General features: G+C 69.8%; 15 protein-coding genes across 15 annotated transcripts; 7 read left to right on the top strand and 8 right to left on the bottom strand.

Moving 5' to 3' along the window:
* Nucleotides 1–104: 104 nt before the first annotated feature.
* MICPUCDRAFT_37998 (uncharacterized protein) lies at nucleotides 105–1,356 on the bottom strand (the record flags this gene model as incomplete). The annotated part of the gene is made up of 2 exons (XM_003055539.1): nucleotides 105–392; nucleotides 604–1,356. The coding sequence occupies 2 exons, from the start codon at nucleotides 1,354–1,356 to the stop codon at nucleotides 105–107; spliced, it is 1,041 nt and encodes a 346-aa protein (XP_003055585.1).
* Nucleotides 1,357–1,928: 572 nt separating this feature from the next.
* MICPUCDRAFT_50395 (uncharacterized protein) lies at nucleotides 1,929–3,429 on the top strand (the record flags this gene model as incomplete). Its single annotated transcript, XM_003055004.1, has 2 exons — nucleotides 1,929–2,339; nucleotides 2,512–3,429. The coding sequence occupies 2 exons, from the start codon at nucleotides 1,929–1,931 to the stop codon at nucleotides 3,427–3,429; spliced, it is 1,329 nt and encodes a 442-aa protein (XP_003055050.1).
* A 57-nt stretch (nucleotides 3,430–3,486) lies between these two features.
* On the bottom strand, nucleotides 3,487–5,119 carry MICPUCDRAFT_50396 (uncharacterized protein; the record flags this gene model as incomplete). Its single annotated transcript, XM_003055540.1, has 1 exon — nucleotides 3,487–5,119. The coding sequence occupies one exon, from the start codon at nucleotides 5,117–5,119 to the stop codon at nucleotides 3,653–3,655; it is 1,467 nt and encodes a 488-aa protein (XP_003055586.1). The 3' UTR covers nucleotides 3,487–3,652.
* A 467-nt stretch (nucleotides 5,120–5,586) lies between these two features.
* Nucleotides 5,587–6,511, bottom strand: MICPUCDRAFT_50397 (uncharacterized protein; the record flags this gene model as incomplete). The annotated part of the gene is made up of 1 exon (XM_003055541.1): nucleotides 5,587–6,511. The coding sequence occupies one exon, from the start codon at nucleotides 6,509–6,511 to the stop codon at nucleotides 5,756–5,758; it is 756 nt and encodes a 251-aa protein (XP_003055587.1). The 3' UTR covers nucleotides 5,587–5,755.
* A 218-nt stretch (nucleotides 6,512–6,729) lies between these two features.
* On the top strand, nucleotides 6,730–8,971 carry MICPUCDRAFT_50398 (uncharacterized protein; the record flags this gene model as incomplete). Its single annotated transcript, XM_003055005.1, has 3 exons — nucleotides 6,730–8,045; nucleotides 8,238–8,387; nucleotides 8,557–8,971. 3 exons carry the CDS (start codon nucleotides 6,730–6,732, stop codon nucleotides 8,969–8,971), a joined length of 1,881 nt encoding a protein of 626 aa, XP_003055051.1.
* An 83-nt stretch (nucleotides 8,972–9,054) lies between these two features.
* Nucleotides 9,055–10,231, bottom strand: MICPUCDRAFT_50399 (uncharacterized protein; the record flags this gene model as incomplete). Its single annotated transcript, XM_003055542.1, has 2 exons — nucleotides 9,055–9,741; nucleotides 9,884–10,231. 2 exons carry the CDS (start codon nucleotides 10,229–10,231, stop codon nucleotides 9,055–9,057), a joined length of 1,035 nt encoding a protein of 344 aa, XP_003055588.1.
* Nucleotides 10,232–10,457: 226 nt separating this feature from the next.
* MICPUCDRAFT_50400 (uncharacterized protein) lies at nucleotides 10,458–11,942 on the top strand (the record flags this gene model as incomplete). The annotated part of the gene is made up of 1 exon (XM_003055006.1): nucleotides 10,458–11,942. The coding sequence occupies one exon, from the start codon at nucleotides 10,458–10,460 to the stop codon at nucleotides 11,940–11,942; it is 1,485 nt and encodes a 494-aa protein (XP_003055052.1).
* Nucleotides 11,943–12,129: 187 nt separating this feature from the next.
* Nucleotides 12,130–13,149, bottom strand: MICPUCDRAFT_50401 (uncharacterized protein; the record flags this gene model as incomplete). The annotated part of the gene is made up of 1 exon (XM_003055543.1): nucleotides 12,130–13,149. One exon carries the CDS (start codon nucleotides 13,147–13,149, stop codon nucleotides 12,130–12,132), a length of 1,020 nt encoding a protein of 339 aa, XP_003055589.1.
* A 467-nt stretch (nucleotides 13,150–13,616) lies between these two features.
* MICPUCDRAFT_50402 (uncharacterized protein) lies at nucleotides 13,617–13,877 on the bottom strand (the record flags this gene model as incomplete). Its single annotated transcript, XM_003055544.1, has 1 exon — nucleotides 13,617–13,877. One exon carries the CDS (start codon nucleotides 13,875–13,877, stop codon nucleotides 13,617–13,619), a length of 261 nt encoding a protein of 86 aa, XP_003055590.1.
* A 208-nt stretch (nucleotides 13,878–14,085) lies between these two features.
* On the top strand, nucleotides 14,086–16,392 carry MICPUCDRAFT_46288 (uncharacterized protein; the record flags this gene model as incomplete). The annotated part of the gene is made up of 1 exon (XM_003055007.1): nucleotides 14,086–16,392. One exon carries the CDS (start codon nucleotides 14,086–14,088, stop codon nucleotides 16,390–16,392), a length of 2,307 nt encoding a protein of 768 aa, XP_003055053.1.
* Nucleotides 16,393–16,532: 140 nt separating this feature from the next.
* Nucleotides 16,533–17,015, bottom strand: MICPUCDRAFT_50404 (uncharacterized protein; the record flags this gene model as incomplete). Its single annotated transcript, XM_003055545.1, has 1 exon — nucleotides 16,533–17,015. The coding sequence occupies one exon, from the start codon at nucleotides 17,013–17,015 to the stop codon at nucleotides 16,533–16,535; it is 483 nt and encodes a 160-aa protein (XP_003055591.1).
* A 236-nt stretch (nucleotides 17,016–17,251) lies between these two features.
* Nucleotides 17,252–18,568, top strand: MICPUCDRAFT_38003 (uncharacterized protein; the record flags this gene model as incomplete). Its single annotated transcript, XM_003055008.1, has 1 exon — nucleotides 17,252–18,568. One exon carries the CDS (start codon nucleotides 17,252–17,254, stop codon nucleotides 18,566–18,568), a length of 1,317 nt encoding a protein of 438 aa, XP_003055054.1.
* Nucleotides 18,569–18,767: 199 nt separating this feature from the next.
* MICPUCDRAFT_50406 (uncharacterized protein) lies at nucleotides 18,768–19,501 on the bottom strand (the record flags this gene model as incomplete). Its single annotated transcript, XM_003055546.1, has 2 exons — nucleotides 18,768–19,246; nucleotides 19,438–19,501. 2 exons carry the CDS (start codon nucleotides 19,499–19,501, stop codon nucleotides 18,768–18,770), a joined length of 543 nt encoding a protein of 180 aa, XP_003055592.1.
* A 206-nt stretch (nucleotides 19,502–19,707) lies between these two features.
* On the top strand, nucleotides 19,708–19,947 carry MICPUCDRAFT_50407 (uncharacterized protein; the record flags this gene model as incomplete). Its single annotated transcript, XM_003055009.1, has 1 exon — nucleotides 19,708–19,947. One exon carries the CDS (start codon nucleotides 19,708–19,710, stop codon nucleotides 19,945–19,947), a length of 240 nt encoding a protein of 79 aa, XP_003055055.1.
* A 234-nt stretch (nucleotides 19,948–20,181) lies between these two features.
* Nucleotides 20,182–20,518, top strand: MICPUCDRAFT_50408 (uncharacterized protein; the record flags this gene model as incomplete). Its single annotated transcript, XM_003055010.1, has 2 exons — nucleotides 20,182–20,259; nucleotides 20,426–20,518. The coding sequence occupies 2 exons, from the start codon at nucleotides 20,182–20,184 to the stop codon at nucleotides 20,516–20,518; spliced, it is 171 nt and encodes a 56-aa protein (XP_003055056.1).
* Between the last annotated feature and the right edge of the window lie 345 nt (nucleotides 20,519–20,863).

Consider the following 20,863-nt stretch of genomic DNA (forward strand, 5'->3'; position numbering starts at 1 on the left):
TTCTGTTCGTTCCCGCTCGAAGAGCTCGCGATCCGATTCGTTCATCCGTCCCGACGACCGACGACCTATGCCTACCCGCCCCTCCCCCCTAAACACCCCCTCATCTACTCGCTCGCGGGCGCGGTCGCCACCCACTTATCGTACGCGCCGAACATCGCGGACAACAACCCCAGCGCGCCGACGACGACGGGCCGCTGAAACGCGTTGCCGCCGCCGACGACGTCACCGGCGACCGCCGCCGCGTCCAACGCGTCCTGCGCGAGGTTGACCCGCCGCGTCCATCGCTCGCGCGCTACGTTCGCGAGCAGCGCGTCCAGCACCTCGTCGTCGAGTTCGTCGTAGGACACGCCGTCGGATTTCTTCCACGGCCGCCGCCGCGGAGCGAACGCGCCCTGTCGGAGCGGAGCGCGCGGGGGCGCGGCGTCAGTCGCGGAGTCGCGAGGCGTCACGGCGGGCGGGCGCGTCGGGTCGGGTCGGGATCGAAACCGAGGGGTGGCGGGCGGAGAGAAACGCGCGCGGCGCGGGAACCGAAAGTCCGTCCTCGAGGAGCGGCGTGCACCGCGCGAACGCGGTCGCATGGAGGGGGACCAACGCGCGACGGACCTTCGCCGCCGCCGCCGCGGCGACGCGGCGTCTCGCTTCCATCGCGTCGGCGATCTCGCGCGCGCGTCGATCCAGGTCCCGCAGCGCCAACGCGTGCAGCTGCGCGCTGAAGAAGCACACCGCGAGCTCGGCGTAGTTCGCGCCGACGCTGAACGTCCTCTTCCACCGCTCGTTCGTGACGAGGCGCGTCCGCGTCGCCCAGTTGCCTTGCTCGAGGAGGTTGTACGCGAGTTGGACGCCCTGACACGCAATGGCGAGGTTGTTGACAGTCACCGACGCGCGATGTCGTTGACGCGCGATGTCGTCGCCGCCCGCCGTCGCCGTCGCGCCCAATCGCGACAGCCGCCGGGAGGTTCGGGATAAGTCCCTGAGCTCCTTCGCGTTCCCGAGGAAGCGCCCGAGGCGGAGGAACTTCCTCGTCAGCGCGGTGTAGCGCTCGAGCTTCGAGAGCTTCGCGTTCGTCGTCGCCAGCGCGGTCAGCGCCGCGGCGTATCGCATCAGCTTCAGCATCTTGTCCATCCCGTCTCTCGTCTTGAGAAAGTCCACCGCGTGGTCCAGGACGTCGGGGGAGGGTTTCGACTCGGGCGGCGGCGATGTTAAACGCGACGACGAGGCCGGCTTCAGCGGGGGAGGCCCGCGCGATGATCGCGCGCTCGACGCGGGGCCCGCGACGACCCGATGCCGATCGTCGTCGTCGTCGTCCACGTCGCTGAGCGACGGCGCGGACGACGCCTCGCTGACGACGTCGGACATCGTCTGTCGGACGTCGCGGGGGCGGCGCGCGCTTCGGTCGGGTGTCTTCGGCGACGGTTGCGGGATGCGACGGCGAGGACCCTCGCGGGGCGCGGCCGCGTGTGCCCGGGGCGCGCTCGCGTCACCTCGGAAGAGCCGTTAACAACGAAAAAAAAAACTCTCATGAGCGTGCTGTTCGTTTAAAATCGCTCACAAACAGGTGGGGCGGAGCACGAACCCCAGCATGGGAGCTCCGCAAGAGACGCCCCCTCCCGCGAGGGATGCCGCCGGCGGAAGGGCGAAGCGGAAGATCTCCAAGCCCGGACGGTTCAACACGCCGCCGTCCGCGAAGAAGTGCGACCTCGCGCGTTTGAACAGAACGTCGATCGATTTGATTTCCCCGTGCCCGCGGGATCTCGCGTCCGTCGTCCCCCTGGGCGTCCCCCGCCTCCTTCGCGCGTCGCTGACCATCGCGTTCTCGTTTCCTCAGGACGAGATCCGAACCCGCGAACGCGTCGAACCGCGCGGCGGGATCGAAGTCCAGCGCGGGGAACGGAAAGAGCGCGACCGCGGCGGCGAGCGCGAAAGCGTCGATGCCTCCGCCACCGCGACAGCGGAAATCAACCTCCGCGCCCGCGTCCGTCGCCGCCGCCGCCGCGCACGCCGCGCCGCCCCCCGGCGCGGGGACGGTCGTACCCGCCCCCGCGGACAGCGGCGTGAGCGCGCTCGCGCTCGCGGCGCTGTCGTCCCCGTCCGCGGCGGCGTTCATAGGGCAGTCCCCGGTCCCCGCGAAAGTCGTCGCGGACGCGATGGCCGCGGCGAAACGCGCGCGCCGCACGCTCGCGTCCCCGGGCGGCGCCGAGCACGAGGGGCTCACGATGCTCTTAGAGGCGTCCGAGGAGAGCCCGTTCCGGAGCGATTTCGACGCCGCCGCGGGCGTCGTCGCGGGGAGCAAGGGGAACGGGAGGAAGACGGGGGCGACCGGGAGGTCGCACGGGAGTCAGGTGCGTTCTATACACTGGTCCCCATACGACCGCGTTGGCGATGTGGACGCCGATCCTTAAGGACTTTGCCCGTCGCATCTCTCCGCCCACCCCTCCCTTTCAATACCCGCCCTCGGCGCCTTTCAACTCCAACTGACGCCTTTCAACTCCACCCCGACTTTCGCTTGTATAGAACGGCCCTCAGCGCGCGCGCGGCGCGACGTCGCCGCTGCGGCCGCTGTCCCTCAACGCGTTCTCCGCGAGAGGCATGGGCTCGCCGGACGTCTCGACCGGGTGGGGCGACGCCTCGAGAAGGAAGCGCACGACGGGCGCGGGGAGGGCGTCCGTCGCGACCGCGATGAAGGCGTCGGCGTCGGCGACGGCGGCGAGGAGAGCGCCGGCGGCGCCGGTCACCGCCGCGCAAGCCGCGGCGAACTCGCAGGCTGCGGAGCTCGCGCCCGCGGTGCACGCGGTCGCGACCGCGGCGCCGACCGCGGTGTTATCCCACGCGTTGCGGTGGATCGACCTCCTCGTCGCGGATTTGAAAGGCCGCGGCGCCGCGCTTCGACGGTCGCGACGGCGGTTGCAAAAGGTGAAGATTGACCTCGTCGGCGCCGGCGCGTCGTCCGCGAGCGACGAGCCGCGGGACACCCCGGAGGAGGTCGCCCCGGAGCACCCCGCGGCCGCGGTGGAGGAGCGGACGCTGCTTCGCGACCTCGACCACGCGCTCGAGGCGGAAGGACGGTCGATCGACGCGCTGCTGAAGCAATCCATGGAGCTCCGGACGATGGCGTCGTGCGACGGATCCGTCGCCGCCCCGGGCAGCAAAGCCGCGGAGGCGTCGTTCGGCCCCACGGCGTCCATGCTCGGCGCGCCGCCGCCGCTGAACGACGCGAAGAAGATGACGGATTACTTCAGAGACGCCGCGGTCGCGTCCGCGGCGGCGTTCATAAGCACCGGTTTGAAAGTCGCCGCCGCGGAGGGATTCGGCGACGTCGAGAGCGCCGCCGCGGTTGCGTGTCCGGGGGGTACGCTGCCGACGCCGCACATCGCGTGCGCGAGCGGCGGCGGGGGCGGGGGCGGGGGCGGGGCGGTCCTGGCCGCGCGGTGAGGCAAGGCGAGGCGAGGTGATCTGATGCGTCGTCGGCACGGCGTCCGCGCGGTTTTCACGAGACGGAATTTTAATTTTATTATCCGAAGTCGACCGAGGTCGCTCGTCGAGAGTACACATACAACGCGATCCGCATCGACCGCAGTTAAAGCGCTTCGCGCGTGAAGCCCGAAAAGAAAATAATAGAGTACTGTAGATCCAGCACGTCCCCAAACGAACGGTATCACGGCAGCGGCTCCTGCACGTTCCCTAACCGGTTCAAGTGCAAGTACGCATCCGTGCCGTAGCCGTCCATGGAGATCACCTGCAGGTCACCGCCGAAATACCTCGCGTACAGACGACTCAACGGCAGCCCGTATCCGTACCCGGCCAGCACCACCGGTCCGGGCGTGTGTTCGTCCATCTCCAGCAGCGGCGAGTCCGCGGTCGTGTACAGGTACGTCCATATCCGCTGCAGCCCGCTGCGTCGGATCCCGCCGCCCTCGTCGGAAATCTTAATCGTGACGTCCTCCGCGCCCTCCGCGATGACGAGGCGAATCGGCGGCGGGTCGTCGTCCGAATCCGCGTACTTGTCCGACACCGCCCGCAGCGAGTTCTTCACGAGCTCGAAGAGCATCTGGTGCAAGTGCCCGGGCTCGTACGCGAACGTGAACGACTCGTCGCCGAACACCTCCACCTCCGGGGCGTCTCCGTACTGACGCATGCAGATGGACCGCGCGTCGTCGATGGCGTCTCTCGCCACGCGCAACGGCGACATCTTCGTGTGAATCAACCCGATGTAGTCCTCGCCCCTGGTATCGTCCTTCTCGTGCAGCGCGACGTGCTGCCCGATGAGCATGCGAATCCCTATGCGCGACATGTAGAACCCGTCCAAGAACTGCTGAATCTCCGGGAGGTCGTTTATCTGCGCGACGAGGCCTTTTTTACCCGTCCCCGGCCGCGTCCCGCCCTTCTCCGCCATCTCCATCTTCAGCTCCAAAACCCCCCGGGCGATCATCGGCACGACGTTCGCGTGCCGCTCCATGATCCTCTTGATCAACTCCGTGAACTTCTCCTCGTCCTCGTTCGTCTTCACCGTCGGAAACTTCAGAAGCTCGTCGTACGACTCCACGTACCAATCTCGCACCGTCTGCACCTGAGCCTTGCTCGACAGACCCAACGGGAGATTCTCGAGCTCCGCGACGCGGTGCGCGAACCGCACCGGGAGCTCCTTGTGCAGAAACTGCGCGCTCACCATGAGCTGCCGGTGTATCGGCTGCGACCCGAAGTCGAGCATGTACTTCAGCGACACCCCGGTCTGGTTCTTGAACGACGACCGGTAGATGTTCTCCACGAGGGTTCGATCGTACTTGTCCGCGAGCGCGCTCATCGCGCGTCGGCTCGCCGCGGCCGCGGAGGAGGGGTCCACCTTACCCGCGGGCGCGGGCGTCGCGTCCGTCGCCGCGGCGTACCCGCGACGCTGCTGCTGCTGCTGCTGCTGCTGCGCGCGCGCGGAGGAGGAAGGCGACGGCGCGTCGTCCGTCGCGCACCGCGCGCTCGCGGCTCGGATCCATCGCGCGCACGAGCTCGCCCTCGGGACGTCGAGCGCGACGACCGCGCGATGATTCGACGCGTCGCCGCCCGCGCCGGGGATCTCCCAGCGCGCGCTCGACGCCGCGTGCCTTCGCAGCGCGGTCGCCGCGCGACGCATCGCGGACGCGCCTCCGCGAGAAGACCCGCGCGCGACGTTACGTTCCCCCGCCGCCGCCGCCGCGGCCGCCGGTCGACCTCCCCGGACGCGCGGCGGGCGCGAGGGTGCCCTGCAGAAACGAACAAGATGCGACGGCGCGCGCGACTCGATTCCGCGCGGCGACGCGACGCCGCGGACGCGCGCGCCGCCGAACGATCGGCGCGGTGTTCCCCCACGAGCGACCCTTCGCGACTCTCGAGCGCTCCTCGCCCGTCGCGCGCCGCCGTGACGCCGCGCGCGTTGGGATGCGCGGCCGCCGCGTCTTGGGCGCTGACGCGGATAGGTTTTCGCGCCCGTTCGCGCGGCAGTCTGCAGCCGAAAGGAGATTCCGGGATTCGCTGCGCGCGCGGCTCAGGTTATCCCGTCGCCGGCGACGAGACGCGGCGCCGCCGACGACGACGCGAGGGTCGCGCGCGAGGTGTCGCCGCGCGCGGAGTAGTACGTGTATTTAACGCGCGTTATCAGCTATCTCGCCCCGGGGGGGGGCGGGAGGCGAGGCGAGGCGAGGCGCCCGCCGCCCCCGCCGCCGCCGCCGCCGCCAATGACGTTCACATTCGCTCGTCGCGCGCCGCCGTCGTCCCCTTCCCTCCCGTCCCGTCAGTAGTTCAGCGTCATGTCGTCGTTCATCCCCAGCATCGTCTCGATCGTGAACCGAAAGAACTTATACCCCGCGACGCCACCCCCGATCACGAGCACCGCCGTCTGCGGCTTCTTGAGCAGCCCGACGATCGGCCTTCCGAACATGAACGCGAAGCCGACCATCACGGAGATGGCGAAGCGCGCGTACTTGACCATGTTCGCCCAGAACGGCACCTCCCCGCCCGCGATCTGAAACAGCGCGTCGCTCGCGTCCGAGGCGTCCGCGAACGCGGCTGTTGCGTTCTCCGCCGCGGAGGATGGCTCCGCCGCGGTGAAGAACGCGAACGCGAACGCGGAGAAGAGCGCCGCGGCCGCGATCTCCGAGGACGAGAATAACGCGGACGACGACGACGACGACGACGACGACGCGCGGATCGTCGGTCGCGCCCCGGCACCGTCGTCGTCCGGGTCCGCGACGACGGCGGCGTCCTCCTCCGCGGCGTCCGTCGATCGCGTCGCGGCGGCGTCTGACGTCCTGCTAGCGGCGACGTTCTCCTCGCGGCGGAGGAGAGCGTCGACGCCGCGCCGCTCGCCGCTCGACCGCGCCTTTCTCGACGACGTCGTCGCGGCGCGATGCGCGCCGCCGTAGAGGCGCGCGACGACGACGACGCGCGGCGCCGCCGCGCGACGGCACGCCCCGCGCGGCGCGTAGGACGTCGACGACGTCGTCGTGACGAGCGCGCATCGCGCGTGCGCGAGCGTGGAGGGCGTCATCGTGTGCGACGCGGGCGCGCGGACGACCGACTCACGTCACACGCCGCCGCGCGGGTGGCTGAGGTGGCTCGATCTCCGACCGCGGACGCGGTCGTCGGAGGAGTCGAGACGCCGCGCGCGCGTCCGTCGCTCGCGCAGCCTCCCCCGCGCCGGCGGCGGAGAAGACGTCCCCGAACGCCGCGCGTCTGGTCTCCGCGCGAGCACCGCGCCTCAGCGCGATGCCGTCGTCCGCCCTCGCGACCGCGCCGTCGACGCCGCGGCGACCCGTCGTCGGCGCCGCGAGCGCGCAGCCAGGGGGGCGAAAAAACCGCGTTGTTAGGCGACGATCGCGACCGACGCGCGCGTCGTCGTCGACGACGCCCATCACGAACGAGGACTGGGAAGCGTCCTCCCCGATCGCGTTCGACGCCTCGCTCGACGACGCGCTCGCGTGCGACAAGGTGGTCGTCCTCGGCGCGCGCGCGTCGCTGACGTCCCCCGCGCTCGTCGACGCGCTCCCGCCTCCGATCGCGGCGGTGTGGACGGACGCGGTTCGGCTCACCCCCGCGGGCGACGGCGGCGGGAAGCGATCGCTGATGGTCCGCGTCGAAACAAACGGCGAGGACGGAGGGAGCGGAACCAGGCTCGTGGAGGTGGTCGTGGGCGTGCTCCCGCCGAGCGTGAGCCGTCACAACTGCAGCGCCGCGCCGTTCGCGGTGAGCACGATTCTCGCCGGCGTATCCGCGCCCGCTGACCCGGCGCGCGCGCTGGGTATCGTGACGGCGCTGCGGCGCGACGCGGACGCGATCCCGATCGCGACCGCGGTCGCGCGATGCTTCCCGCTGTACACCGCGAAGAGCGTCGCGGGGAGGGACACCGCGGAGGGCCGCGGGAAGATCGCGGAGAGGGGGCGCGTGCGCGTCGCGAGCGTCGTCGTCGGAAAAGACGCGACGGTCGCGTCGGAGGTCACGCCGACGTCGGATGCGGCGGCGGCGGCGGCGGCGGCGGCGGCGCGCGGCGTTCGGTTCGCGGGGCGGCTGGTGGACGCCCCGCCCGCGGCGATGGACCCGGACGCGATCGTGCGCGAGGCTGAGGCGGTCGTCGCGAGGCTGCGCGCGACGCTGGCGAGCGACGGGGGCACGGGGGCTACGATCTCGTCCGACGTCCTGCGGTACGACGCGTTGAAACGCGGCGGGTTCGGGGGGCTCGTCGCCGTCGGCGACGCCGCCGCGAGGGACGGGCGCGAGCCCGCGCTCGTGCACGTCAAGTACACGCCGCCTCCTCCGAGCGGCGGCGAAAGCGACGCGCGACGAGTCGTCGCGCTCGTCGGGAAGGGCATAACGTTCGACACCGGGGGGTTACAGATCAAAGGGAAGAGCGGGATGCCCGGGATGAAATCGGACATGGGCGGCGCCGCGGCGATGCTCGCCGCGTTCGAGGCGGTGTGCGTCCTCCGACCCGCGCATCTGCGCGAGCTGCATTTGGTCCTCTGCGTCGCGGAGAACGCCGTCGGCCCCGCGGCGTTTCGCCCCGACGACGTCGTCGTCCCGCTCAGGTGCGTATTCTTCACACTGGTTCCCATACGACCCCGTTGGCGTGGTGAACGCCGATCCTTAAGGACTTTTCCCGGCGTTTCTCTTCGCCCACCCCTCGCTTTCAATCCCGACACACCTCGACGCCTTTCAACTCCGACTGACGCCTTTTAACTCCACCCCGACGACGCCTCGTGTGGACCCTCTACCCTCAGCGGCCGAACGATCGAGGTCAACAACACGGACGCGGAGGGGCGCGTCGTCCTCGCGGACGGCGTCGCGTTCGCGTCCGGGCCCATCGTCCGAGCGGACGACGTCATCGACATGGCGACGCTGACGGGCGCGCAGATGGTCGCCACGGGGAGGTGAGTGATTTCCGTCATCGCACTGGTCCCCATACGACCGCGTTCGCGGGGTGCACGCCGATCCTTAAGGACTTTTCCTCGCTTTCAACGTTCGACCCCACGACGCCTTTCAACTCCGACCGACGCATTTGAACGCTCACCCCGACGCCGCCTTTGAACGTTCTCTTAGGCACTTCGCCGGGATCGTGTCCGACGACGAGGCGATGGAACGCGCGTGCGAGGACGCGGGGCGACGCAGCGGCGATCTGTGCCACGCGCTGCCGTACGCGCCGGAGTTTTTCACGAGAGAGTTCAGCAGCAAGGTCGCGGACATGCGGAACAGCGTGAAGGATCGGTCGAACGCGCAGGCGTCGTGCGCGGGGCAGTTCATCGCGAATCATCTGGACCCGGGGTGGGGGAAAAAGTCGAGCGCGGGCGGCGGCGGTGGCGGCGACGACGACGAGGGCGGCGGCGGCCTCGTGAAGACGCGGCGGTGGCTGCACGTGGACATGGCGGGCCCGTCCACGGAGAAGGGCTCGGGGCGGGGGACCGGGTACGGCGTGTCGCTGCTCGTCGAGCTCCTGACCGGGTCGTTCTACCGCTGAGGGTTTCCGTTCGGCGCGACGTCGGGAGCGCCGCGTGGATTGGATTTTATTCTCATCAGACGGTGCGAAAGTACGACTCGCGTCTACTCCGTCTTCGGTCTGCGAGCTTCTCTCCCTCTCCCGCTCGCACCGCCAGACAGCATGCTCGCCCACCTCGCCTTCACGACCACGAACCCCACCCACTGCGTCAAAACGTGCGCTAAGCTCCGCAACCCCTGCCACGGCACGCACCAGTGCTTCACGTCGTCCGCGTAAAACGCCGGCCCGTTCCCGAGCCTCGGCGGCGCGACGAGGAGTACGCTGAAACACCAACACGTCACGAGCGCGAGCTCCTGCCCGGCGAGGCCGACGGAGATCGGCCGTCCGTCGACGCGCGACGCGGGCACGCCACCGCCGCTGCCCGCGCCGCCGCCGCCGCTGCCCGCGCCGCCGCCGCCGCCGCCATCCGACGTGGCGTGTTCCGATTGGGCGTCGCCGCCGTCCGACGCCGCCGCGGCGGCTTCCTCCTCGCGAATCTGTTCCCGCCGCGGCGCCGCGGCGACCAGCAGTAGCCCGCCCGCGCCCGCGCGCGACATCGCGACGAGCATGTCCACGAGCGCGTTAAGCGCCTCGGCCTTCCCGCGCTCGCCGCTCTCCGGCGAATGCGTCTTGTCGCTGAGCTCGCGCGCGAGGCACAACGACGCGACGGCGCCGACGAGGCAAAACAGCAGCGACGCCGCGTTCCCCCTTCGGACGAGCCCGCGCGACCACAGCGCGCGGAGGAAGAGCGCCTGCGGGTCGTTCCATACGAGCGAATGTCGGGGTGGAGTTGAAAGGCGTCAGATGGAGTTGAAAGGCGTCGATGGCGGGTATTGAAACCGAGGGGTGGGCGGAGAGAGACGACGGGAAATGTCCTTAAGGATCGGCGTTCACCACGCCGACGCGGTCGTATGGGGACCAGTCTATAGAACGAGCCTGCGTCGGGAGCGTCACGAGGAGCAGATGCAGCGGCTGTGACGGGGCGAGCTTGAGGAGGAGCTCGTCGTCGAGGACGAACGGCGCCGGCGATCGCGCGAGCGCGCAGAACGTCATCGTCGCGACCGTCCACGCCGCGCCGAGGTCGACGACGCCGTCGCCGATCCGCCGCGTATTCCGTCGACGGCGCGAACCCATCGTCGCCAGCGCGAAGAGGAAGTTGGTCGCGGCGACGAACGCGGCGAGGCGGCCGCACGCGGTCTTGGCGTTCGCGAGCGCGGTCTCGGGGCTCAGGTCGTGCGGCATGTCGCGCGGGCGGGGGGGGGGGGGAGGGGGTGAAAGAGATCGGCCGCGGTCGCGCGCGGTGCGCCTCGCGGAGTGCGTCGCGCGATCCGAGCATCCCGTCCTTCCTCTCGAGTCCGAGACTCCAGTCACGCACCAGATCTATCGTCGATCGCGAGGGCTTCCTCCTCCTCACTGCTCGCCTCGCCCCGCACGACGCGGGCGTGATCCGACCCGCTCGCCACCCGCCATGGCGTCTTCCTCCGCCGTCGCCGCCGCCGCCGCCCCGCGCGTCGCCGCGCGCGCGCGCCCCCGCGCGTCGTCGTCGTCGCGCGCGTCCGCGTCCGCCGCGTCCACCGCCCGCCGCCGCGCCTCGGCCGCCGCGGCCGCCCCGAGCGCGCCCTCCTCCGAGCTGTCGTGGCCGGACGCGACCGCGACGGCGACGTGCGACGGCGACCTCGCCGTCGTCGCGAGCGTCGTCAACCTCGGCGCGCGCGGCGTCATCGCGACCGGGCTGCCGTTCCTAGATCACATGATCGACCAGCTCACGTCGCACGCGCAGCTCGGGGTCTCCGTGATCGTCACCGAGGGCGCCACCGCGCGCGAGCCGTGCGTCGACGCGTCGGGGAGCGACGACGAGCGCGTCGCGAGCGCGGCGGGGGAGGCGCTCGGGAGCGCTCTGCGAGCGTTCCTCGCGCCCGGGATCGCGAGGACGCGCGACGGGACCGTCGCGCCGGATGCCGCGAGCGCGGTGTTCGCGGCGCCGCTCGACGAGGCGTACTCGTGGTGCGACCTCAACGCGTCCCCGGAGACGCCGGGGAGGCTCGACTTCGAGCTCACGCCGTACGGACCCGCGTCGTCCCCGGGGGGGATCGGGCGGACGCGCATCGGGACGTACCAGACGAAGCTAACGGAGCCGTTCTTCGCCGCGTTGACGGAGGCGTCCGGGGTGGCGATGCACATCCAAAAGTGCCGCGGGGACAACGCGCATCACATCACGGAGGCGTCGTTTAAAGCCTTCGCGCGGTGCCTTCGCGCGGCGATGGACTCGATGGAGGGCGTGGACGTCGTCTCGATGAACGCGAAGCTGGAGGGCGTGACGAGGAGCGCGTCGAGGGCGAGGGCGACGAAGGAGACGGACATCGACGTCTTCGTAGATTTGGACGGCGCGCCCGACGTGACCTCCGTGAGCACCGGCATCGCAACCTTAGACGCGCTGCTGTGCGAGATCGCCGCGCACGGCGGCGTCCAGCTCAACGTGAAAGCGACCGGGGACTTGTGGATCGACGACCACCACACGACCGAGGACGTCGCGATCACGATCGGTCAGGTCCTGTGCGAGGCGTTGGGGGATAAGGCTGGGTGCAACCGCATGGGACGCGCCGTCGCCGCGGTGCTCGACGGCGGCGACGTCGACGCCGCCGACGCCGCGGACGCCGCCGTCGTCGAGGCCGTCATGGACCTGTCGAACCGGCCGTACTTGGAGAACGGCGTGGAGTTCAGGGACGAGTTCATCGGCGATTTATCCGCGGAGATGATCGACCACCTGTTCATGTCGGTTACCGCCAACGGGCAGATGACGGTGCACCTGGTGCAGCACGCCGCGGGAAAGTCCGACGGGGACTTGGCGGTGGCGGCGGCGCGCGCGTTCGGGAGGTGTCTGAGGCAGTGCGTCGCGGTGGATCCGCGGCGCGCGGGGGCGGTCGCGAGCAGCAAAGGGACGCTGTCCGTGTGATGGAGGAAGGAGCGTCGAGCGCGTTCGCGTGAAGTGATCGTACCGTATCCTCCGTTCTGTGAAAAGCGCGAAACTCGCCCTCCCCCGGCCTGTCCCGCGTCCCGTCCCCCCCCGCTATTCGTTTAAATCCTCGTCGTCCCCCATCCCCACCGCGCGCGCCATCGCCATCGCGAACGATCCCATCGCATCACTTCCCCGTGAGCCGCGCCATCGCGGCCGCGACCTGCGCTTGCAAACTCTGCAGCGCCCCGACGGCGGCGTCGACGGTTTCCCCCCCGTTGGACGCGTCCACGGCGCCCAGGTCAATCTCCGTCCCGTCGTCCGTGGTGACGACGAGCGCGCTCCTCTCGCCGCCTTCCGATGCTCCTCTCATCGCGACGATGGACGCCTTCCTCCCGTGCGCCGCGCCCGCGCCGCCGCCGTCGCCGTCGCCGCCGCCGCCGCCGCCGTCGCCGCCGGTGCTAAACCGGACGCGCTTCACGGCGGAGGCGAGCGCGCGTTTCGACGCGTCGGCGCCGGCGCCGGCGCCGTCGTCGTCCGAGCCTTCGCCGTCGTCCGCGGCGCCGAGCGGCGAGCCGTTCGCGGAGTACAACACCTCGCCCTTGCGCGCGCGGCGGAGCGTCGCGGGCGTCTTCGCGACGGACATTCGCGGCATCTGCGGCGCCGCGACCGCGGCGCCGCCGCCGCGTCCGTCGACGGGAGTACACGGCACCGCGAATGATGAGCCGCCGTCGGCGGCGGCGTTCGCGAACGCCCCCCGCCTCTTCGCGCGGTCCGGCGTCGCCGCGAGCAAGGTCCCCGTGCCCGCGGCGATGGCCGCTGCGGCGGTCCGCGCGGTCTTGCGCGCGGCGTCGGACGCGCCGCCGGAGTACGGCGCGGCGAACATCGGCGGCGGCGGCGGCATCTCGCCTCCTCGCGTGGAAACGTTCGGGCTCAGCTCCTGGTTCGCCGCCTCCTCTATCTGTCTCTCTCTCTCTCTCTCCTTCTCCGCGGCTTCTTTCTTCGCCGCCTTCGCCGCGGCGATGGACGCGTTCGTCGGGCGGCCGCGCTTCCGCGTCGGCGCCGGCGCGGGGGCGTTCTCCTTTCCCGCCGCCGCCGCCGCCGCCGCCGCCGCCGCCGTCGCCGCGCGGAGACGAGCTTCGACGTCTTTCAGAAGCTCCGCGCTGATCTCGCTTCTGTAGTCCTCGCTGAACTGCTTCAGCGTCATCGCGCGCACCTGAGCGGGTTCGGACGGGATCGAAGAGAGCGGGAGCGGGACCGCGGTGAGACGACGGGCGGGCGGAGGGGACGCGGCGGCGGGCGTGGTTGCCCGCCCGGGGGAAAAAGGAACGACCGCTTTACGTTCATCTCGGCGCGTACGACGAGATTCGTCCCGTCGCCGCGCGGTCCTCGGCGCACCTTCTTGGGGATCTTCGCGAGCTGCGTCTTCACCTCCTCGCGCATCTGCGCCTCGCACGCCGCCGCGATCTGCCGCAAGGCCTCGCATCGTATCTCCACTGCGAGGGGTTGGGGGTAGGGCGCGCGGGTCGCGGTGAGTCGAGCGAGATTAGATTCAGGAGCTGTTGGGGCTGTTGAGGCTCGAGAAAACGTCTCGACGCGGCGGGGACGTCGCGCGCGATGCGCCGCCGGCGCGTCCGGGAGGAAACGACGCGAGGTGACGACGCGCGAGGGGTCTCATCGCGCACGTTCAGAGTCGAGGTCCGCGAGCTCCTTCTCGAGAAGCGCTCTCGCGTCCCCCTCCGCGGGCGCGTCCGTCGCGGTCGTCGGCGGCATCTTCTCCGCGACTGGGGCATCTCCGCGAGCCGTCGAGCCAACGGCTTTCGGGGACACCATCGGCGCGGTCGCGCGCGTCGGCGCGGACTCGACGTTCTCCTCCGCCGCGGTCTTCTGCTTAAGCGCGTTCCCTCGCCGGGCTCGCGGCGCTCGCGGCGGCATCGCGAAAGCTCGACGCGACGCTCCCCCGGACGCGTCGCCTCCGCGTCTCGGAATGGCCGCGCGCGCGCGTTCCGAGGAGGCTGGGGGAACGTTTCGGATCGTGGTCGCGGTCGGGCGCCTCGCCTCGGCGGGAAAGTAAGCTTAAGATCCGCCGCACGGCGTGGGACGCGCCGAGGAGATCGCGACGCGCGCGGAGGCGACATCCATCATGGCGCCGACGGGCGGCGCGCCGTCCTCGACGCCGAGCTCGGGCGCGCCCGGCGGGTTCCTGCGTCAGGCGCGGTTCCCGGGCGCGCCGGACCCCGCGAGCGCGGCCGCGCGCGCGCTCGGTCGCTCGCGGCCGACGACGATGAGCGCGGGAGAATCGAGCGCGGCGGGACCGGGATCGGGGCACCCGCGCGACCCGCCCGCGCCCGCGCCCGCGCCCGCGCCCCCGATCGCGTCCATCACGACCGCTACTACCACGACGTCCGCCGTCGCCGCGAAGCCGAAGCCGCCGAAGCGCGACCGATGCCTCGTCGAGCTCCTGCGCGAGTTGCTCGAGCGACGGCGGATGCCCGCGAAGCTCGCGAACCGTCTTCCGAAGTGGAACGAGCCGCACTTCTGCTGCTCGGAGGACGACAAGGTGCGCGCGAAACACGCGGAGGCGCACACTGCTGACGCGCCCGACGGCGTGGACGCCGTCGTCGAGATGCTGAAGAACGAGGCGAAGCCGTTCGCGGTCGTCGCGGAGGAGTTGGTCGCCGCAGCGAAAGAGGGAAGGATCGCCAACGAGGAGTGCTTCGTCGACGAGGAGCCCGTGAAGCTGTCGTGCCCGATATCGTGCGCGCGCCTGGAGTGCCCGGGGAAAGGGCGCGACTGCAAGCACCTCGAGTGCTTCGACCTGCGGACGTTCGTGCGCGTGAACCTCAGAGCGCTGCGCGTGCTGAAGTACACGGAGTGCGTCGCGCCGGATAAGAAGCCGACGTGCCACCGGTTTCACACGGAGAAGAAACCGCGCGGGGAGTGCGAGTACTGCCGCGCGTGGAGGTGCCCGCTGTGTCGCGTGCCGACGTCGATCGCGGACTTGAGGTACGACGCGTTTGTCGCGAGGATCTTGGCGCGAGAGCCGGAGGCGAAGCGCGTCACGGTGAAACACTCGACGGCGCAGTGGGTCGCGGTGGAAGAGGAGGAGGAGGACGGCGACGAGGACGAGAGCGATTCCGGGGAGGGGCGAGGGCAGGGCGAGGGCGAGGGCGAGGACGGGCGGCGGCTGTCGTGGGCGGAGAAGTATATGGGCAAGGGGAAGGCGGAGGAGGAGGTGATCATCTTGGACTCGGACGACGAAAACCAAGACGACGGCGGCGGCGGCGGAAACGGGGGAAACGGCGGCGGAAACGGCGGCGGCGGCGGAAATGGCGGCGGCGGCGGAAACGGCGGCGGAAATGGCGGCGAACGCGCGATCGCGAAGAAACCAACAAAACCGACGAACCCCCCGCCCGCGGACTCGCCCCCGTCCGCGCCGAAGCCCGCGAAGAAGACGACGACGGTCAGAGTAGACGAGAAGCTTCTGAGAGACGTCGCGACAGCGGTGGACGCGTTGTCGAGAAACGTCTTCAACGCGAACGAGTCCACGCGCAACGCGTGGATCATGACCGCGTTCGCGGAGGGCACCGCGACCGACGCGATCGCGGACTTGCTGTCGCTCCTGAAGAAGTTCAAGGCCATGGTCGAGAAGCTCACGAGGGACGATTACGTCGATTTCGTGGAGCGCGCCACGGAGACGGACGCGACGGCGAACATCAACAAGTTTAAGGCGGATCTGAAGAAAAACTGGACAGTGGGGCATCAGCTCGAGCACTCGCCGCTGGCGGACGTCCTCACGACGGTCCGAACGCTGATGATGGAGGCGCAACGCATTTGCAAGCAGAACATCATGCCGCCGGCGACGGCGGCGACGACGACGGGGAAGAGGAAGGATAAAGATACGGAGAAGGAGAAGGCGTCCGCCGCGGCGCCGGCGTCGAAGAAACGTCCCGCGGAGGAGCCGCCCGCGCCCCCCGCGGCGAAGAAACCGACGGCGGCGAAGAAGGCGAAGACGACAGCGGCGAAGACGGCGAAGTCGACGACGGCGGCCGCGGAGACCACCGCGGGACGCGTGACGAACGTCGCGAAGAAGAACGGCGCCGGCGGGGTGTGCTACGCGCACGGACACGGGCACTGCGATTGGGACGGCGTCGGCGCGCTCAAGATCCACCCGGACCTGCGCGTGCCGATCTGCCAGGGGTGTTACCGGTTTTATCACAAAGAGCCGTTCACGCGGGACGAGGACGGGATCTTCGAGCACTGCAGATGCTGCGCGGACGGCGGCGCGAGGATGTACATGTGCGACGCGTGTCCGCAAATTTTCTGCGACAAGTGCGTGCTCAACTTGGGCGGTCCGCGGTACGTGAAGTCGATGCACGAGTGCGACGTGTGGTCGTGTCTGATGTGCGCGCCGCCGCCGGAGCTCGTCGCGAAGCAGGTGAAGACGTGACGTGAGCCCTAGCTAGATCCCTGAGACGCGTTGGCGAACGACGAAAGAACGAACCGAAGATGATACGTTAAACGTCTCGCCCCCGCTCCGCCGTTCCCCCCTGCTACGCGCTACTCCCTCCGTCCCCCGTCCCGATCCCGTCACGGATACTGCAGCGGCGTCCCGTCCTGCTCCACCGTCCCCATCTTCGCCGCCTCCACGAGCGCGTCCTGCTCGCTCACTAACCGCGCGATGAGCTTCTTGCTCGTCTCCTGGAGCTCTCCCGCGACGAACACCTCGTCCAGGAGGTAGTACGCCTTGTGAAAGTTAAAGATGAGGTCCAGCTCGCACACGTTTCCGAAGTACCGATCTAAGATCTCGACGTAGTGCTGGATCATCTCCAGGACGATGAGCTCGTTCTCCTCGTCGTCCACCGCGAGCGTGAAGTACAGCGACGCGTACCTCTTATAGATGAGCTTCAGGTTTCGATGCTCGACGACGTTGCACAGCTTGGACGGGCGCGAGAGGATCTGCGACGTGACCTCCTTCACGAGCTTCGCGCGCTCTTTCTGGCTGTACGGCTTGTAGTACTTCGACAGCCGGACCTTGCCTTGCCGGCTGAACAGCAGCGCGAAGTGAATCATGACGCCCCGCGCGCGCCGCGGAGAGTGAACGAACGGCCCGGTCGCGTCCTGCCCTAGAAATTCCGCCCGCGGGACCCGGCGTTTCGGCCGTCGGTCAGATCGGTCAGTTGAGAGGAAGGGGGTCAGTTTGACCGGCTGGATCGATCGGGGAGTGGTTTGAAACTCACAACGGGCCGCTTTTGATCGGAATCCCTGGTAACGACTGAACTCCGGTCAGATCCAACGCGCGCGGCGCGATGCCTCCGAAGCGCGCGAAACCGACGACGGACGCCCCCCCCGCGGAGACGGACGCGGAGGCGGACGTCCAAGTCCACGGCGAGGGCGCGGGCGCGCACGACGCGACGAACGACGCGGAGCCGCGGACGGAGGACGCCGCGACGACGGACGAAAAGACGACGACGACGAAGGATGCGGGCGGGGAGAGATCGCCGCGCGGGCACGTCGGGCAGACGCCGAAAGGTACCTCCTCCGCGCCCTCCGCGGCGATGGACCCGATGAACTACCTTCTCCCCGAGGAGCAGTACGCGAACGTCCGCGCGATGCTCGCGGCGGCGGTGAACGACGTCTCGACCAAGCTGCAGAACAGGACGCCGTCGATGATGTTGTACGAGCACTGCCAGCGAAGCGCCAAGCACGGCGCGCGCGAGCGGCCGCACGTCCTGCGATGGACGGAGACGATCGACCCCACCGCGGAGGAAGACGACGACGACGCGAAGACGAAGAAGAAGAAGAAACCCTCGACGAAAGCGACGACGAAGGCGAAGTCGGAGGACGTCGACGCGGGCGAAGGCGCGAAGACGGAGGAGGAAGACGTCGCCGAGGACGCGGCGGCGGCGGCGGCGGCGGCGCGCGCGTTTCGCTGCGCCGTCGACGTGCTCGACGGCGAGGGCGACGACGCGCCTCTGGTCGCGTCCGCGTCCGCGAGCGCGAGCAACAAGAAGGAGGCGAAGCAGAAGGCTGCCGCGGGCGCGATCGAGGCGCTGATGAAGCTCGGCGTGCAGGCGCACGAGTTCACGCGGCTGCCGAAAAGAAGCGCGGCGGGGAAGCGGAAGGCGCCGCCGGAGCACGCGAGGACGGGGGCGACGGGGGGGAACGGAGACGGCGGCGGCGGCGGCGTTTCCAACCGCGAGGCGAAGCGACAGAACGGCGGCGGGCGCGGGCGAGGAGATTCGTGGAACGGCGGGCGCGGCGGCGGGCGCGGCGGGCGGGCGTACGGACACGGGCGGGCGCAGCAGCAGCAGCCGAACTACGCGCTTCAGCGAGCGATCTACACTGCTGCTGGCGTTCCGCGCGGCACGATGTACGCGTTGCATCAGCATCAGCATCAGCATCAGCAGCAGCAGCAGCAGCAGCAGCAGTACCACCACCAACAACATCACAATCAACATCAACCCACGATGATGATGCAGCCGATGTTCGTCCCGTATCAGCAGCACCCGGGGGTTCCGCGGTTGCCGGATCTCTCCGGGCTCATACACGATATGCAGCGGGGACGGGGAGGGCAGCACTGGCATCAGGGAGGGCAGCGAGGGCGAGGCGGCGGGGGGTGGTGAAACGGACGTCGAGTCGATTAGTTGAAGAATTGTGTGTTGAATACGAGAACCCTTCTCGGGATACTCTACTCCGCGGTCCGGGCGGACCCGCTCGCCACCCTCTCCTCCTCCGCCTCTCCGATCGATCGATCGATCGATCAAAGTCGTCAGTCGCGTCGCTTCTCGTCTCGTCGCGCGAGTCGAGCCGAGATCGCGCTTCTCACAGGTCATCCGCGGACTTCGCGAGCGCCTCGAGCTTATCCTTATCCGCCCCCGTGAGCTCCTGCACCTTCACGCCGTTGCTGTACAGCTGGAACGTCGGCATCGCGGAGATGCCGCACTCCGCGGCGACGTCGTCGAGGTCGTCCACGTCAACCTTGACGAAGACGACGCCGGGGTACTTCGCCGCGAGCTCCTCGAAGAACGGGGCGATCATCTTGCACGGGCCGCACCAGGACGCGGTGAAGTCGACGAGGACCTGCGCGACGAGTTTGGCGCGATGAATGGAATGGACGGACGGACGGAGACGACGGGCGTGAGCGAGGCGGGGGGATCGTTCGATCGGTCCGCGGCGTTTGTTCGCATCGCGTGCGTGTTTGAACGCGCCGAGAGGAGCGAGAGCCGTGTTCGAGGGCGACGCGAGGCGAGCGACGCGCGCGAGATCGCGCGCGCGTCGCGCGCGATCTCGCGAGTGACCCGCTGGGATCGCGGATCGCGACGACGCGAGCGCGTCCGCGGGTCGACGCGAGGATGCGATCGCGCGGCGATCGCGCGCGGCGGGTCCGCGGCCCGGACGCGGCGCGCGAAAAGCGGCATCGAACGCGGCGCGCGCCCTCGTCGAGGACGTCAAAAAAATGCGTCGCCGTCGGGGAGGATCTGCGACGCGAGACGCACCGGCTTGTCCCCCGTCTTGAGCGCCTCGAATTCTTCCTTGGACTCAACGATCTTGACCATTGTGAGCGTGGCGTGCGAAGCGAAAGTCGCGCGTTGGGGTGTGCGGACCGCGAGCGATCGTTGACAGGACTTGATGACAAACTCTCTCGTCACGACCTCTTGGAAGGCGAGGCGATATTTTTTCAACGACCGCGACCGGCGGAGAGAGAGACGCGGACGCCCGGTTTTTCGCACCTCCATCGCAGAACGACGACGCGCCGGGCACGATGGCGTCCTACATCACGAAGGCCGGCAGCGCCGCGATGAAAGCCGTGGAGGTCGTGCGCACGAAAGCCATCCCGCCCGCGGTCGAGTACTACAAGGCGACGATGGCGAAGAACGCGGAGTACGTCGTGAAAGATCCCGCCGCGGTGGACAAGCTCGGGAGGCAGCTCGTGTTCAGCAACCTCGCGAGGCGCGTCCCTCGCCCCGCCTCGCCCGCCCGCGCCGCCGGGCGCTTCGTCTGATCCTCCTCCCCTCCCGCGCGACTCGCGATCGCGCGCCGCGGGGGGTCTTCGCGACGACTCGGAGGGCACGCGCGGGATGGATCCGCGCGCGACGACCGCGCGTCGTTTCGAGCGCGCTCCGATCCTCGCTCCCTCTTCGGCTCGTCGCGCGCCTCTCTCTCGCGCGCGATCGGTCGATCCGCGAGACTGACCGCGCGCGGTTCCCGTCGTATTCGCACGCGCAGGCTTCCCACGATGCTCGAGGCGGCGCAGGGGGAGATTAAGGTGTTGGAGTCGAAGTGGAAGGGTCGCATGGACCTGCCGATGACCGAGGTGCGCGCGGAGCCCGCCGCGGGTTTTTCCCTCCCGATCGCGCGCGCGTCGCCCGTCTTCCCGAGCCCGGCTTTCCCTCGACGCACGACGCCCGAAATCGACCGACGGGTGGCGTCTGAACCGACGTCCCTCCCCCTCTCGCTTCCGACTCGATTCGCGCGCGCAGATTGGCGTCGGCGCGCTCTTCACCGCGGAGGTGTACGCGTGGTTCTGCGTCGGAGAGGTCCTCGGCCGCGGCGGCTCCATCACCGGATACTGAGCGGTCTCCGGCGACGCGGGACGGCGCGCGGCGGCGGCGAAAAAAGTGTAACGAACGCGCGATAATGTTAACGGTGTCTTCATTCATGCTTCTATCCATCGCGCGCCTGCTCGTACCTACGAGCGCGTCCGGTCCGCGCGCTATTCAAACCCGGGCGGGGCTTCGCCGGGGGGAACGTACGCGTACGGGTCGAACCCTAACGCGGCGGCGAGGTCGTCGTCGTCGTCGTCGTCGTCGTCGTCGCCGTCGTCGCCGACGCCGCGCCTCGGCGCCCCGGCGCCCGCGCGTTCGCCGCCGCCGCCGCCGCCGCCGCCGCCGCCGCCGCCGCCGGCGCTCCCGCCGTCG

The sequence above is a fragment of the Micromonas pusilla genome (assembly GCF_000151265.4).
Source record: "Micromonas pusilla CCMP1545 genomic scaffold MICPUCscaffold_1, whole genome shotgun sequence".
NCBI lineage: Eukaryota > Viridiplantae > Chlorophyta > Mamiellophyceae > Mamiellales > Mamiellaceae > Micromonas > Micromonas pusilla.